Here is a 16,975-nt window from a genome sequence, read left to right on the forward strand (position 1 = left end):
GTGTGTGTGTGTGTGTGTGTGTGTGTGTAGGCATGCAGACACCAGAATCTCATTAAAGTGTGTTTGGGTTATGACAGGGCACTCACACGCCACATGAGGGTGAGGGTGTCTGTGTGCAGAAGTTTGTTATCTCCAGCTGAAGTCTCAGGACAGGGGCCGCCGGTGACAAGAACAGCGAGGAGGAAAAAAGAAACATCTCTTCTCAAAACACAATTCATAAAATATTTCTGGGATTCCTTACGTCTGCAAGTATTCTTCAAAACAACTAGAAACCAAGCCTCTTTCCCATAATGTCACCAGCCAACAAATGTTGTGTACAAAGGAAGTTCTTATAACCAAAATGACATTTAGTGAATGTAAATATGCAAATAGCCATGCTGTGTGCTATATATGTTAAGTCAGCTTTCAGTTAGTCACAACTGCAGCTCCACATTTCATATTACTATCGCTGGGATAATGGAAAATAAACTTGTGAATAATAAAGCAGGGCAGATCACCAATTATCCATTTACAACAGAACTCTTTTGTGTGGTTGCTCATTAAAAGATGACTCTACATCTGAATGTCTGAGTAAACCCAGCCAGTCTCTGGAAATTAATCTAAATGTAAAAAGGACATTGCTGAAATGGTTGATTAAGCTTTAAAAATGTCATTTAAAAGAAAAATAAATCCTAGTTGTATTGGTTAGAAAATATATTAAAATACATGCCTGCATGTCTGTAATGTGTTCTGTATTACAAAACTAGAACCAATGCATATTTGAATAAGAGACGGAACAAAAAGGGGAAGTAATGATTGATGAGAAAAAGTCAATCTTTTAATAATTTCCCTCTGACATCCCTTCAGGGAATATGTAAGGCAGACTAAAATAGAAAAACAATCTCTAATATTTAAAACTGAAAGGAGAAGTGGTTAATGATGAAATATCCTGTGACTTGCTTTCCCTTTAAAAGTGGCAGTTTTAAAATCGCATTACAACAATAGTTGAACAAATTTAAAAGACTTGTTCTCACTGGTTTCAAGTCATAATAGCGATCTGACTCCATTTCTAACAAATGGAGGATCTTTTTATGATGCGTGGTGTTGCATTTCTGCAGTAACACACAGGGTCGGGCTGTGAGTATGACTGTGATGATAAAGATCCAAAACTGTAAAAAGTAACAGACATTTGGCATATTTAAACCATGTTCCTTGACACACCATAATTGTTTGACTTTGTACACTTCATGCTCCTCACAACAACCCCCCCGAACTGTCCCATCAAACCTAAGAGAACATTATGGAGCGTCCTCATGTGCTAAACAATTTATGATTTCAATCAATGGGACAATCTTTCAGCAAATAACACATTTCCATTACATGTTGGGCCTATTTCACACATAGCTCCCGGCAAATTATTCAGATAACCTTTCAGTGATTTCCACTATAGTCTTAGCAACCGCTCATATCTGATATAATTCGCCGTTATCTGTGAGCCCCACTAACACACCAATAAGAAGGATAATAAATAGGGATGTCCCGATCACCTTTTTTTGCTCCCGATCCGATTCCGATCATTTGATTTTGACAATCTGCCGATACCTATTTTTCCCGATCCGATCTTTATGCAATGCATTAAGAGAAAAAAAAGGTAACAGATAACGGCTGGTCATCCAACGCGATGAATTCAGCTATCTTGGCTGTTATTTTTTTGGCCTTTTCACTGTTCTGGGGCAGTTTCTCTTTCCTTTTAAAAGTCTCTGAAAGTGTCGGTTGTTTCAGTGCCGTTACCTGAGTGGCCGCTGTGTACTCGTCGTGTTGTTGTTGGTGTTTATATTAGATTGGTCGTGTTGAACGTAGCTCTGTTCTTTCCACCACGCGGAACCTCTGCCTTGCAAACATTGCATCTGGCTGTTACACTGCCTTCGCTTTCAATTTTATAATACTTCCAAACTCCTGACATTTTCTCTGTCCCGACTCCCGAGGCACCAGCTGAACGTAGCCTCTTGTTAGCTTACTGCTACTATTAGACACTGCACCCTGCCCACTCTGTTGCCAGATTTGAGAGAAATAATGAAAACAAGCCCAAAAGAAGCAACACATACATGATGTTGTGTAATTTTAAATCAAAACTAAGGCCTCAGGATGACTTTAAGATGTGAACATGGTCATTTTTGTTTTGTAACATTAAATAAAATAATTTAAAAAAAAAAAATTAAAAAAAAAAAAAAAAAAAAAATCCGATCCCCGATTTTTTTCTCCCGATTCCGATCTTTTGAAAATCACGTGATCGGCTCCGATCCCCGATCACGTGATCGGATCGGGACATCTCTAATAATAAATACCATGTTTCTGAGAGTTCATTCAGTGTACATTAGAGCTCCTTTGGACAAACATGAGAGGTTTGTGTACAGACTGGGTCCTGTTTACTGACCTAGGTATAACATGTTCAACGGGCCGTTCCAGTCCGATGTGCAGCTCAGCCTCGGGGTAAAAAAAAAAAACACCTGAATGACCAGATTAAACTCTCCCACATCACACCCCATGCTCTGTGTCTCTTCAAGCCCTCAGCATCACAACTGAGGACAAACACAGAGAAACAATTAAAAAATCCTAAAAGAAGCACAACATCCAGTCTGCCGCTGCCTACCACCTGCTGGCATCATCATCATCATCATCATCATCATCATCATCACAGAGCACCGCTGGAGACTCTCCTACTTGTCCTCTCCACCTTTACTGATTTTGTATTTCTCCAGAAACTCAGCATGTCTCTGTCGCAGGATTTCAGACTGTTTTTTGAATCCGTTGACCCTGAAAAAAAACCACAGAAGACACGTTCACACTCCGCTCCACTTTAAAGCATCACAAGAACGAAACAGAAGTATTTCAAGTTTAATTGATAGTTTGTGCACTCACTTGGCCCTCTCTTTGGATTCATTGTAAATGTTGTTGATGACTCGATCTTTCTCGTCCATGAAGATTTTGTGAATTTGTTCCAGTTTCCTGAAGGAGTCGCAGAAACACTTGAGTTTAAGACAGCGTTTGCAGAAGACCTTTGCTTAACCTAAGAACTCTTCGCTCAGCGGGCCCTTTTGTATGCTTTTATTGTCTTTATGAGTTTGTACAGCTGTTATAACATCTCTTCAGATCACAAAGAAGTGAATCACTAGAAGCAGAAGAGACACAGTCATTGTGTGAGAACAAATACAATGAGTTCCAACACACAAGGCACAGCCACATGTCCACAAACAATCCCATTCATCTGGATGTGAATGTGGAGCAAAGAAAAACTCAGGAAGTCAGTAAATTAGATGGACTGCAGTGTGAAGGGTTTAGTTTGAATATTGGGCCTCATTTAATAATTACTTCCCAAGTTCTTACACCTCTGAATTGTGTCCCTATGTCCTTATGATGATGGATCCCATTGTCCTCATCAATTGAAAAGCACATGCCAGTTGATCCTAGTTAGCATAGGTAAACGCCAATAGCCATAAAAGGGCATGAGACCAGAGGGTCGTGTGCAAAGAGGGGCTGAGAGAATTAAGTCAAGAATGCCCGAACAAAGGTGTAAAGTGGGCGAAGCACCGGATTACAAACTTTAAAAAACCCTCTATTTAACGCCAAATCAGCTGTTATATTACGCAGCGGCAGTAGTGGATATAAAATAAAACAAACACAACTAAAAAAGATGCATGGGATCCTATTACTTGTACGTCAAGTATTGAAGTGTTAGTGTTGTGTTTTATTATTTTAAAATACCATAATACAGTAAAAATAACAATTAATGTTGTAAATAAATGATACAAATATTAATGTAATTTAAAAACTGTACAATTGAAGAAAATGCAATAAAAAATATTTTTTTTACAAACATGTCAGTAACCAAATGTGTGAAACAAGGCTATTTAGTGAGCTTAGATTCAGTTCTTATCATACATAAGAAAACAAGGATTTGAATGTCAAAATCGTTTTTCGAATAATTATTTTCTTAGGAACAGTTGGTGAATTAGGTCCAATGTTACATCATTTCAATCTTGCTTACATTGATATTTGTAAAGTGTCTCTATTGTGTGCTGGTTGTGTACCTGAAGAAGATCAGGTGGACTCCGATGCCGAGCAGCATGGTGAGGAAGCAGTATCCCACCAGCTGGAAGTTCCTCCTCCTCTTCTTCTGCCACTCCTCTCCCGGCGTCTCCTGTGCTCGAGCCTGACGGAACTGGTTCCAGTAATGAGAGTTATCCTGGTGTTCCGCACTGAAGGATGAGAAGTTGAAAAAGGATCATGATTGGTGAAATCAAAAACAGGAGATAGAACAGGTTGTAGAACTGTAAAAACAGTCAGAACTAAAGTGTTAAGAAGTGTGGGGGACTCTTAAAGGTCACCTATTATGCAAAATCCACTTTTTCGTGTCTTTTATACATCAACATGTGTCCCCCCCTCTGTGTAAAGAGATTCTGAAAGTTTCAGGAAAAAAGATTCTCTCACTTTTTGTCCTGATCCATTTATATAAAAACCTGTCTGAAAATGAGCTGATCAGATTTTGGCCACTTTATGATGTCATAACGTTTTTTTGGCTTGTGTAACCATAAGCCAACCATATATATATTTTGTATATATCTGAGACCTATAATATATTGATGAAACACAGTAGGGGACATTTAAGTAGTACAGCTCCATTAAAATGTCATGAACAAGAAACTTTTTCTAATTCAAATTGTTCTACTTGGTTTTGCGATTGAGAAACTCTCACTGAATTTCTGTTTAAAAAAGGAAGAACTAGGAACAATAAAGAGTGAAATCTAGGATTTAATCCAGGTATAAAAGAACAACAAAATACACAGCAACCCAAAATCATAATTAGCTGAAGACTGGTTAATGCCTTGTACACAGAGAACATGTGATGCCTTGTTTCTAGTGTTGTGCACACATTTGAACAAAACCTCTCGCATCAGAATTTGTTTTGAAATAAATCATTATTTCAGGTAAATGGTTGCAGGGGGTGTTTTCCTTCTGTTAGAAAGTAAAATGATGTAGTCTTCAGTGTAGCTGCAACACGCAAGGTCTCAGTTGTTCAGTCTTTACAATATTAGACTGTACTATGAGAGCATGACAGCTAAGAAATAATACACCACAGGGCCTTATTTTGAAAGTTAAACTGAATGACATATTGCCGCAAAAGGACATCATCCAAACTTTTCCCCTCACATTAACATTGATAGAGAGTGAGGAAGAAGGTCAGGTGACGTGAGACTCATTAGCAAGCACTAACTGACAGGTTGTGTGTGTCTCCACCTGGCTCTGTAGCTGGTGTAGCTGGCGGTGGATCTGAAGACCTGGCCTCCACTGTACGGATGCCTGATTTTGATGTCATACTCCTTCCTGCTCAGCCCTTTGCTCAGCACTCGGTACGCTTCGTTCAGCTCCACAAACTGGCCGTGCAGCGCCGGGTTGGAGAGGTCGCTGTCTGGGTGAAGCTGCAAGGAGAGCGTTACAGTAATGAGGTCCAGGGACCAAACCAAACATTAAGCCAGGGATATATTCTCACACATGTAGACATTTACACATCTGAACATGTTTTCTTGCATTTTAGACACACACTTTTTTCTGTTAAACAAATGTATTCAACCATGCTTTTTTTGTCTAACGGTGAACTTATCTCTACGCTCAATTATGACAGAGCCGCAAGGTAAATACACATGCACATCCTTATTTACACTGGGAGCAATAACATGAAAACAAATAGTCAGGAAGCTTTCTGTGGGAACAGTTCAAATAAAAGTTAGTCTGTGGAAAGGCTGCCCTCATGTGGCTGGAAATGTTCTCTAATGAAGAGCTTGTTAACAAATGAGGACCTTACCTTTTTAGATTTGTTGAAAAATGCATTTTTTATTTCCTCCAAGGAGGCATCAGATTTGACGTCGAGTAGATCGTAGTAGTTCACAGCTTTTCTGGGGTTGAGAAAGCAAAAACTCATTACCAACCAAATACAAAGCAGAGCGCCTTAAAGGAGACATGTCATGGCCATTTCCACTGATCATAATTCCATTGTTGAGGTCTACTAGAATAGATTTATATTGTGCAATTTTCCAAACTCACATTGGTTTCTCATACAGCATCTCTGTAAACTACGTGTATTCACTGAATTTCACTCTCTGCCTTTAACGGCGCGTTGTAGCTCCAATAGCTCCAGCCCCCACCCTCCCTGTGAGCACAGTGTGCTCTGATTGGTCGGGACGTTGTGAATCGCGCTGAGCTCCGTGGAGGTGTTGTTTCCTTGTTTAGGATACATAGCGAAACACAGCCAAACTCATCCTGAGCACACACAAACTCACAGCCGAAGTAAAAACTATAAGTGTGGCTTGATATTGAGTAAGAAAAAGGTTGATAAACGCTGTGAGAATGGGTCTGCAGAGAGAATTTCGCCGCGATCCCAACTGTCTGTTATCAGCCTGCAGCCAGGGAGGAGAAATCAGCAGAGCTGCCTGTGTGTGAGGAAGTCTGTGGATTGGTCAATTTGGACCAATCAGCGGGGGTTTAACGTAACGGCTCCGCACACGTAACGTAACGGCTCCACGGATTGGTCCATTTCGTTCCATTACATCATCCCGTACCTGGAAGAATCAAATGGACAATGACGTATCTCCTACGAGGCGTTTTGGGGAGGTATTTTCTCGCTACAGGGTGTACTTTGAGGGTTTTGACTCTGCACACCGTTTACATGCATAAAAACCTTCATAACACACAAGGGGACGGGTAATAACCGGAAAAGCATGACATGTGTCCTTTAACACAATCACTAAATTGTTTTCAGTGGTTCTGATTCAACAAAACAGACACAAAGGCATGTTAAACTGTATTCATTTATACAGCACAAGTTGTCAAAAGTAACAATAAAAAATACTTTACAAAACAGTACAATTACAACAATACAATCAACATACCACAGTAAAAGATGTTGGGTAACATTTTAAAATATACTTTAGTGAATTAAGACGAAGAGAATGATAAGTAAAACATATGTTTAAGATTGTATTTAAAGGTGTTAACAGATGATTGGAGAGGACTATAGAAACTAAATGCTGCTTAACTCTCCTATACACATATACTATACATACTATATGTTCTATATACATGTACATATACTATACACAAAGTCTACCTGTGAGCATAGCTCTGGGAGAGCAGACGCAGCCCGCTCTTGTAGCACCAAAGACAACTCTGACATAGACGCAGCTTAGCCTCCAGTTGCATGATGGGAAATGTCTGAGGTTCTACACTGAAGACCTGTGCACAGAGGACAGATGTCAACAAATTATACACAGAGCAGTAAAGCAGGGAGTTATTTAAAACCAAAATTAAAAATACTTAGTTGGCAGACTTTCAAGTTTATCAATGTTGGACTTTGCTAATTCAAACTGTAAACTCTACTCGTGTTGGGAGGAGATAATGTGGTGTTTATAACTCTGAAGTTAACATTTATTAAGAACAATTGCTCTTAAGGGCCAAAAAAACACTGAAAGCAGTGAGCTTAAAAATGGCAGATCTTTTTTCTTTATATTGTTAAGCAGTTACCACATAAATATTTGTTTGTATAGAGGTAGATTTCATTTTTGTCACATTAAAGTTGGACATAATCCTGGATCATAGCACAGTGTAAATATCAGTGAGAAAATGTGGCTTCAACACAGAGCCATTAAACAGGATGGCTGCGGCGTGTTGATGAAATAATGATATGGACTGTTTGACAACCCAACCATGTTGATAAAGTAGATTTCAAAACGAGGATAAATACTGTTGGTGGGAAAAGGGTTTAACATTGATATAGAGAGTTTTCCTTTCTTTGCCTTTCAGTGTGCTGCTCCCATTGAAAATGATGCTGTCAGCAGCTTCCCCTCATCTGTCCACACGTGATCTGACTATGACAACTACAGGGGAAGAGGGGAGTGAAATAACTTTGGTTAAGGACATAATATACAAAGACTTTAACGACATCTCACAGCTCTAGTGCTAACACTTCAAACTTGTCATTCACTTTATGCTTTGTTCATGGGGGTGTATTAACCCAATACAAGTTGTTTTTATACATAATTATAAGCACATTAAAAAAACCTAACTTAATTATTTTTGTTTAGCTACACCACCGGCACAGGTTGATGCTCTTTGCACATGAATCATGACAAACTGTTACATTTAGATGAAACAGGGTCATTGAGTTTCCAGTATGGACACTTTGTTCTGATACCTGAGCTAGCTGGTAGCTTTGTCTGCCTGCCAGCTTTAATGTGCTACTGTTAGCCTGACAATATTAATCTAAGTTAGCGAGCATTGTTGTGCAAAACACTCGAAAACACACGAAACTGGAATAAGTATAAACCCGGAATAAGAAGAGAGTGACATACCCGCAGGACTCAGTTTGATAACAGTCTGTCCTGTAGGTCCGTTGCATAAAGTAATACTAAAACCGGAAACCTGGGAAACCCACCCTTCAAAATAAAACACAGGCTTTCTTCCGCCAATACCGTGAACATTTGTAAATAATTCCTAATTTTACTAAAGCAAATTACATTCTTCTCCTTCCAGTATTCGTTATTTCTAATGTGTTCTTTTTGTGTTATTACGAGTTTTTATTTTTAGAAAGTATAGGGACACATAGTGCTGTTTGTTACAATATGTTTGAAGAGCTAGACATCAAAACAAGTTACATAAGATTATTATTGTATCTGACTTTTTGCAAAGGTAAATAAAGCACAACTTTGCCAATAATGTGAATACATAATAACTAACCCTAACCCTAATGCACTTGATTTTGCGAAATAGAATGTCTTCTATAACCATTAAAATCACTTTGGAAAAGAACATTGAAATATTACTTTATTTGATATTTAATGTACGTTTATAGCCTAAGATGCAATATTTGTATTTCCAATGACTAACCCACTGTTATAAAAATATCTTGAAACCTGAGACGCATTCTCTGCGATTATTAGGCTTGTTTGAGACGAGCTGCGGCTCGCCTCGAAAGTAGACGAGAATAGCCGATTGCAGCCGGGGGAGGTCTCAAAAAGCTCGCCTGAAGTCGGACAGCTCGGGTTGCGGTCGAATACTCCAAAAAAACAGCTCCTAAATTCTAACCCTATCGTCTATTCCTTGACCTCGGAGTGAAACGTCATGGGGTTAAGGGATAGTGGATAGGAGAATTCAAAAGGATTTAGGAGAAGAGACTGCGGTACTTTAGAGAATCCGACTGCACTTTCACTATCCGACGTGTTTATGATGCGCCAGCGGACGTCATAAATGTGCGTCTGCTGCTGTGGGGAAACTATGGAAACTACAGTTTTCTATACAGCGGACTACAACAGGGATGTTTAATAAGAACGAGGGACTACTGTAAACTCATCTAGAGACTCTGCACCGTGCTCTGATGCTGTTATGCTTTATGAACGGGGACAACAGAGAAACATATTCTTCATGACCAAAGTTGGAATTGAAATAAAAAAGGAAAGTGAAACTTATGCTCGTCACCCTCTCCCTCCGGTCCACATTAATACAAATGATCCCAATACGTATGATTGTATGAACTATGAAAAGATCTTAAAAGCAATACAAATGTATTTATTATAAACGTTAGTCCTTAACATCTATCACTGTGTATATCACCATTCAAACATCTTTTTAAAAGTTGAACAAACCCCACACAGCTTAGTAAAGACTGAAATGTTGACTTTATTTGATCATTTCAGTAAAAACTAACGTTCATATTTCTCTTTTTGATTATAATACTGATGAACGTTCAAAACAAAGCACTTTGGCAACTTACCACATACGTTTTGAACCGTAACTTTCATGATATCATTTCTCGTTCATAATTGATTGTTTCCATGAACGGCCGACTGTTGTGTGACGGCAAATGCCGCGGCCGCAAGGCATTGTGGGGCAGCATTTTCTCCTTTCCTTTCGGTTAGGGAGGTCCAGTGGTTCCTAAGCTAAAGGAGGTTATAAAGGAAGTTTGAAACCTCCTTTCCTTTTAATTTAGAGAATTCGAACGGCACTTATCATGGCTGCCACTGAGGGACTTCCGGGTCATTTCACTCCGTTAGGAAGGTTCCTAAGCTACTTTTGTCACTTCCTCAGTCCTCCACATCCATGGTCCTCCCCCATGGTATTCCCACCCGATAACAGGGATGGGCTTCCCTGCTGCATGTTGTGCGCCTGCGCAGTTTGTTGAATGCAATGTTATTGTTGATGCCAACTGTCTGTGGCTTTGGTTTGCGAATTAACTCTTAAATCGGTGATTGTGAAATCCTTTCTACGAACCAAATATACGTTAACTACAGGGAAACTTTTGGAGATCATCCTTGTTCAGGAGACTGTTTTTGTTTTACTTTTTTTTAACTCCGGTCTACTCTGAACCATGTTTCAAGACACGGTGAAGAACTTCAAAATCAATTTCAACGCTTTAAATCAGAGGAATACGTTCTCCAGTGGCGATATGATGACAGGACACATCTCATTTGACCTCACAAAGAAAATGAAGATCAGTTCTATAACGATGACACTGACAGGAAAGGCAAATGTGCACTGGTCCACCGGAGGTGGAAAAAATCGGAGACACTATTCCGCAAAACTGGACTTCTTTGACCTAAAAAGTGTCATCGTGCAACAAAACAGTGGTAGGCGCACATGAACGCCTTTTGGATGCATGTCAACATTTCATACAACTAGTCATTGTTCAGTAAAGTCACTCTTGTTTGTTTTCTCCTTGCAGCTACCGGTGGGGCTGCAATTTTCAAGGCTGGCACGCATGTATACCCGTTTACATGCCAGGTCCCGCAAGGGTGTGTCTGATCACGTGACTTTGTCCTTCTGTTTTTTACAGATAATCTTTGGGTTCACACGGTGGTTTAGATTGAAATACATTTATTGACTGGTATCTAAACCTAATAATATTGTTGTCTACCATGTGATTTAGATAATTTGGAATTGTTATCTTTAACATCTGAGATTGTAACTATTCATTTTAAATGTGTCTTGTTTCTACATTGCATAATTTCTCATTATTTCCTCTTTTTTATTGTTATTTTATATTAATGCAGGAACTTCCCATCCAGCTTCCATGGGGTTTATGGACACATAACGTACAACTTGACAGTGGCCGTCCACAGACCCTGGCATATGTCCAAAGACTTTGTGACAGAGTGTAATTTTGTAAACCGGATTAATACCAACCAGCCAGAGCTGCATGTAAGTAATCCATGATCATGTTAACCTGACAGGGGGCTCCAGTAAAAACATGTAAAAAACCATATCTGGTTTGAGATACTGTTTTAATAATTTATTTAGCATGAGGATATTAACAGGAATCACCATATTCGGAAATGCGTGGTTTTCACTGGACAGGGATGGTTTTGTATTTGTATTCTGTAAAGTGTATACAGCTGCAAGACGTAGTGGAGTGCTTAGGACATTGCTTGAGAAATATTCTTCCACTATTGTAAAATTCCAATATTGCTTAAACTACAATTTGACACACTGGCCTTCTCATCAGTGCCCCACTTTTAAGAAGAAGATGAACCTTGATTAATCCCCACAAACTTCAGGGGGAAATTCAGTTTATCACTCTGGCTTGTATATTTTAATTAAATACACACACACACTGTATACAGGATGGTGCACACATGCACATGCAATACACACACAGTTATACACATGCACATGCATCTGGAGAGGGCCAACATATTTTTGGTCAATCGGGACTCGAACCGGCTACCCTTTGATCCCAGGGGCAATCCCCTACAGACTGAGCCACTACCACCCCACTTTTTGGTGATCTTCTAATGTTGCAACTTGACTGAGGTCCATCAACCCACTTATTGTATAAATTCCTGCTAGTGTTAGGGTTAAGTATGCTTGCCTGAACTGCTCAGGTTGACTTATTTGTACATGGTACTTATAAGGGTATGCATTTATATCTATTGACCTTTTCTCTGTGTCCTCTTCTTTTTTTCTTCTTCTTTTTATTATCATGTTCATTGCTCATGCATGCTAATGCTGTTTCTCTGCAGGCTCCTCTCTCGGGCTCCAACAGCATGACAGTGTGCTGCATTTGGTGTACCTCTGGTCCTATCGAGATGACAGCCAGTATAGAGAAGAAAGGCTTCATGCCTGGTAGTGTTTCCATCAACACATTATTATAATTTAACAATCAATATAGTTTATAAAAACTGCTGGCTAAAAACATCACAACCAAACACTGTCTGTTCTTCTTCCAGGTGAAACTGTGAAGATCATTTGCGAGTTTATTAATGGTTCATCTCGAACAGCCACTCCAAAGGTGTCACTGCAACAGAAACAGGTTTTCTACACCCACAACCAGAACCACAGGAGGATGTATGTCAAGAAATTGATGTCCTCGACTGGACAGCTCGTCAGTGAACGCATCTCTGACCGTCGCACTGTGATTGAGCTCACTATTCCCTCTTCTGCATCCCTCACCATCTCTAACTGCAGCATCATTGATGTTGAATACTTGATTGAGGTTGGTAACGATGACAGATATATAGGTTGTATTAGCATCTTGGGGACTCTTCTCTTTAACATCTACATGCTACCACTGGCTCAGATAATGAAAAACAACAAAATAAGTTACCATAGCTATGCGGATGAAATACCAATTTACATAACCATTTCACCAGGAGACTATGCTCCAATTCAAACACTGAGTAAGTGCATTGAACAAATCAATGATTGGATGTGTCAGAACTTTCTCCAATTAAACAAAGATAAAACTGAGGTAATGGTTTTTGGAGCCAAGGCAGAACGTATAAAAGTTAGCGCTGAGATTCAATGTTCAAAACAACAGATAAAGCCAGAAATCTAGGTGTAGTCATGGACTCTGACCAGAGTTTCAACAGTCACATTAAAACAGTTACTAAATCAGCCTACTATAACCTTAAGAATATATCTAGGATTAAAAGACTAATGTCACAGCAGGATTTGGAAAAAGTTGTCCATACTTTTATCTTCAGTAGACTCGACTACTGTAATGGTGTCTTCACAGGTCTCACTAAAAAATCTATTCAGAAAGCCGCTGCTCGAGTACTCACTAACACTAAGAAAGTGGATCACATCACTTTAGTTCTGAAGTCTTTAGACTGGCTTCCTGTGTGTCAAAGACTTGATTTCAAAATACTGCTGCTGGTTTATAAAGCTTTGAATGGTTTAGGCCCAAAATACATTTCTGCCCTACTGCTAAATTATGAACCATCCAGAACTCTCAGGTCTTCTGGGACTGGTCAGCTTTCTGTCCCCAGTCAGAACTAAACATGGAGAAGCCGCGTTCAGTTATTATGCTCCAAATATCTGGAACAAACTCCCAGAAACCTGCAGGTCTGCTCAACTCTTACTACTTTTAAATCCAGGCTGAAGACTTTTCTTTTTGCCGTTGCTTTTAATTGAACTATTCATATCTTAAACTGCACTGTAACTTTTATCCATGTATTTTTTCTTTTAATGTTTATTTTATTATCTTTGCTTTTTAATGACTGTTTTTAAATGCCATTTTCTTAATGGCTTTCATTTTTGTAAAGCACTTTGAATTGCCTTGTGTTGAAAGGTGCTATATAAATAAACTTGCCTTGCCTTGCCTTACATTTGTTTTGGATTTTCAGCGGATCGGTCTGTTAAAGTTGTTTTCTTGTGTCACCTATAGGTGAGCTTCAGCGTGAGAGGTTCCCCCGACCTCGATGTACTGTTTCCCATCATCATGTGTGATACCCCTGTTGACGCTCACCCACCATCTTATTTGTGAGATTCAAATGTATTTAATATTACATTGTTTTCTGAGAGACAACATTTAATAGTGAACAGAAATGTCTCAGTCGGACTTGTTACTGCGAGAGATCTATGAATCCTAAATAGCGTCAATTTCAGTGCTGTAACTGAAAATTGTGACTGTTAAACATTGTGATAACTGCCATAGGGAATCATACTGCCTTCACTCTGTGTTCAGAGTGATATATATTTTATTACAGTGGATTACTGTTAACATCTATAGAAAGTTTATTACATTTCAGCGTAGAATTTAGTAGTTTTAGTTCAAGTTGAAGCATTGGGTAAATAATGTGTTACAGTTTGAATGTCAAAAAATAATTCTCAATCAGGAATAGAGCCAAAGCTAAATGTTTTGCCACTGTTAGAGTTCAGATTAAATTATTCTGCTCCTGTCTAACTGATAACGCTATATGTTACTGTGTGTGAAGACAAAGCCAAAACCTTAAAGGGGATTGTTTCAGACAGTCCTATAAAATATAATATGAAGATTTGTAATATATATGTGTAAGTTAGCAGCTTGTTATGCATGTTTTTATTTTTTCTCAACCTAAGTTATGGGTTTAAAAATGTTGCCATATAAATACTGTTTTGTGAGAAAAGTGTGAAGAGAAGTATTTTACTCTTAAATCTGATTATTACAGAAGTTTGGGCGCAGTAAGTGTATACTGTATGCTGATGATGACAAAGATAACATTCAAACCACTAAATGACTGAACCGATACAATATTGTGCACAATATTACTTTTAGCTCCCTTTAGCAGAAAAAAAAACAGTACAGAATTTATGAAATTCAATATTTAAAGCCTTATTATGTGTCATTGCGGACATCATCAACCTTATTTCCTGGAGAAAAGCCATCTCATCTTTTTATTCAAATGGCAGTAACTATAAGAAAGCAGGATTATGTTCATATTCACCAACTTTAGGTGCCTGGTAAATTTGGGTTAACATCATCTCAGGCTGCTCCTTCTTACAGTACATTGCTGCTGAGTGAAAGTTACGTTTATAAAGTGTTTTTTTTATACATTAAATGTATTTACAGTATTGTAAAATAGGAATAGAGATATTTTCTTTGTGGGCATACTGCAAAGCTGGGCTTGAACCTCAGTGCCTTTTTCTTCTCTTTTTTTTCAATAAGCAAATGTATGTATTCCCCCCCCTGTATTACAATCATATATGCAATTTCTTAACCGTGGGTTTCTCAGAGTTTAAGGTGTTTTGACTATTCATTATCATCTGTGTGCCTTAAGACTGATTTATGTCATTTGAAATACTACCAATACAACTCATTACCAAAGAATACTTTTCTCTTATGCTGCATTTTTATACGCTTGCACCACGCAGGTGTCATGTTCCCAAAATATGTATTGTCTTTCAGCAAGATGTTACTTTTAGGTTTTCCTAAAGACTGTCATACAATTGCAGAAAAAAAAGACTATGTATTGATGAAGTCAAATAAAACATTTTTATATAAGTATGTTTTGCATCAAGATTTTTTTTCTCTATAACTTAAAAAACATATTGTTGTTGCCCCTTTGCAAAGGCTGGTTGCCACCATGGTGCAGCAGTTCATCTGGTGTCCTAAAGGGGGCAGCACTGCTGGGTTACAGTGTGGGGACATAGTAAGTTTGGAGGCTTGGCTCACCATGCTTGCTCTCTGTCATATATTTGTTTCCCTCTTGGACCCATGGATGTATGAGAGTTGCTCATTCGCGCATGATGATAAAATGGCCCAACTTTTGAGAGAGCGAAACGTCACAGATTACCCGGCATGCCTGAGAAGTACCCGTATGTGCGCTCATAGCGCATGCGCAACTTTAACCATAACCCCCAAAATGCTCGTTCACATCAAGCACGTCAATTTGCGTACACGTAACAGCACCGCACGTTCATGACAGCATGATAATGGTTTGTTATGATAGATTTGATATTAACGAGGCGGCAGTTAGCAGCTAGCGGTTAGCTAGTAATTATGCTAATTTACACATCAATCGTTATGTACTTTTATATTACGCTGTAACAGGATCTAGTGATATCCAAGCAACAGAGCTTCATTTAGCATGAAAGAATTATTGCACTGTATATATATATATATATATATATATACAGTGCAATAAGCTTCTTAGTGCAATAAGAAGCAACAGGGACGTTAATCTACATCGGTAATATTAACTTTATTTAATACAACATTTACGGTACAAGATTTAATCATACAGCCCATGTAGTATAATATTTTACAAATGATGAATTACAGCAAACATGTGCAATATATCCATTATTACAGCTCCGTGGGCTGGCAGTAAGGCGAAATGGGTCCGTTCTTATTGTGCATCCATGGGTAAAGATAAACGCATGTAGTGCTGAACACGTAAAATGAACGTGCCGGTGTTCCGGATTAACTGGTTCCCCGATCAACTGGGGCACAGATGTGAGGGGCGTGGCCTTCGACTGAAATACACATTTCGATCGCTTCTTCTGTCGTTTACATAAATGTTTTGGTATATTTGGCTCGGTAGGAAGACTTTGATGCACATTCAGTACCAGTGTGTGAGGTTGTGGTTACGATGGCGATATCCGGACGCGAACAGCGAGACTACAAAAAAAGAAACGAGTTGACTGGGGATGTCTGTTCAAAACATTGCGAGCTCCAATAAATAATTTAAACCAGCTATTGTTGCCCGATTTATCACTGAATATCGTTCCTAATGTGATACTAAGTCCATCTGAGACCTGTGTACACCTTCAGACAGCCTCCAAGTGAAGCACACGGTGTTTACTCACAGTTTGAAAGCAGCCTGCTGGAGAAGTCTTCATCTGTGTTAAACTGTGACCCGCTCAGGTAAACGGCGACCCGCCCAGGGAACTGGGCCCCGCCCATGTGAAACTGTGATCCACCCAGGTTAAACTGTGTTAAGACTTCTGTGGCTATCTACCAGCGATCATGTTTAATATGAAAGACTACACACAGAGTATTCTGCAGCACTCATCCAGATAAGATGTGACTGTTAACTCGTTTTACAAAGATAGCAGCAGAAATGTCATTGCTGCATGTGCAGGGATACTTAGACTTTAAAATGCTGATGGGTCATTAATGTTGGTCTCGGCAAACAATATTAGGAGTCCTCTATTCAAACGTAATATTCAGTGTGTAGCGACATGAAAA

At 38.9% G+C, this 16,975-nt stretch overlaps 2 protein-coding genes across 6 annotated transcripts; one reads left to right on the forward strand and one right to left on the reverse strand.

The window, feature by feature from the left end:
- Nucleotides 1–2,317: 2,317 nt before the first annotated feature.
- On the reverse strand, nucleotides 2,318–16,641 carry dnajc4 (DnaJ (Hsp40) homolog, subfamily C, member 4). 5 transcript variants are annotated; one of them, XM_034137282.1, is made up of 8 exons: nucleotides 16,594–16,641; nucleotides 7,827–7,907; nucleotides 7,142–7,266; nucleotides 5,840–5,930; nucleotides 5,275–5,456; nucleotides 4,068–4,235; nucleotides 2,899–2,985; nucleotides 2,318–2,793 (listed from the first exon to the last, which is right to left on the reverse strand). In XM_034137282.1, exons 3-8 carry the CDS (start codon nucleotides 7,231–7,233, stop codon nucleotides 2,697–2,699), a joined length of 717 nt encoding a protein of 238 aa, XP_033993173.1. In that variant the 5' UTR covers nucleotides 7,234–7,266; nucleotides 7,827–7,907; nucleotides 16,594–16,641; the 3' UTR covers nucleotides 2,318–2,696. The 5 variants fall into 5 exon arrangements, with proteins under 5 accessions (XP_033993173.1, XP_033993157.1, XP_033993166.1 ...); XM_034137266.1 differs by lacking the exon at nucleotides 16,594–16,641 and adding an exon at nucleotides 9,800–9,848; XM_034137275.1 differs by lacking the exon at nucleotides 16,594–16,641 and adding an exon at nucleotides 9,807–9,825.
- Nucleotides 10,093–15,287, forward strand: LOC117488387 (arrestin domain-containing protein 3-like). Its single transcript, XM_034137244.1, has 6 exons — nucleotides 10,093–10,652; nucleotides 10,748–10,817; nucleotides 11,076–11,223; nucleotides 12,045–12,147; nucleotides 12,252–12,517; nucleotides 13,691–15,287. The coding sequence occupies exons 1-6, from the start codon at nucleotides 10,394–10,396 to the stop codon at nucleotides 13,787–13,789; spliced, it is 945 nt and encodes a 314-aa protein (XP_033993135.1). The 5' UTR covers nucleotides 10,093–10,393; the 3' UTR covers nucleotides 13,790–15,287.
- Nucleotides 16,642–16,975: the final 334 nt, after the last annotated feature.

This window comes from Trematomus bernacchii, unplaced genomic scaffold (assembly GCF_902827165.1).
Source record: "Trematomus bernacchii unplaced genomic scaffold, fTreBer1.1, whole genome shotgun sequence".
Lineage (NCBI taxonomy): Eukaryota > Metazoa > Chordata > Actinopteri > Perciformes > Nototheniidae > Trematomus > Trematomus bernacchii.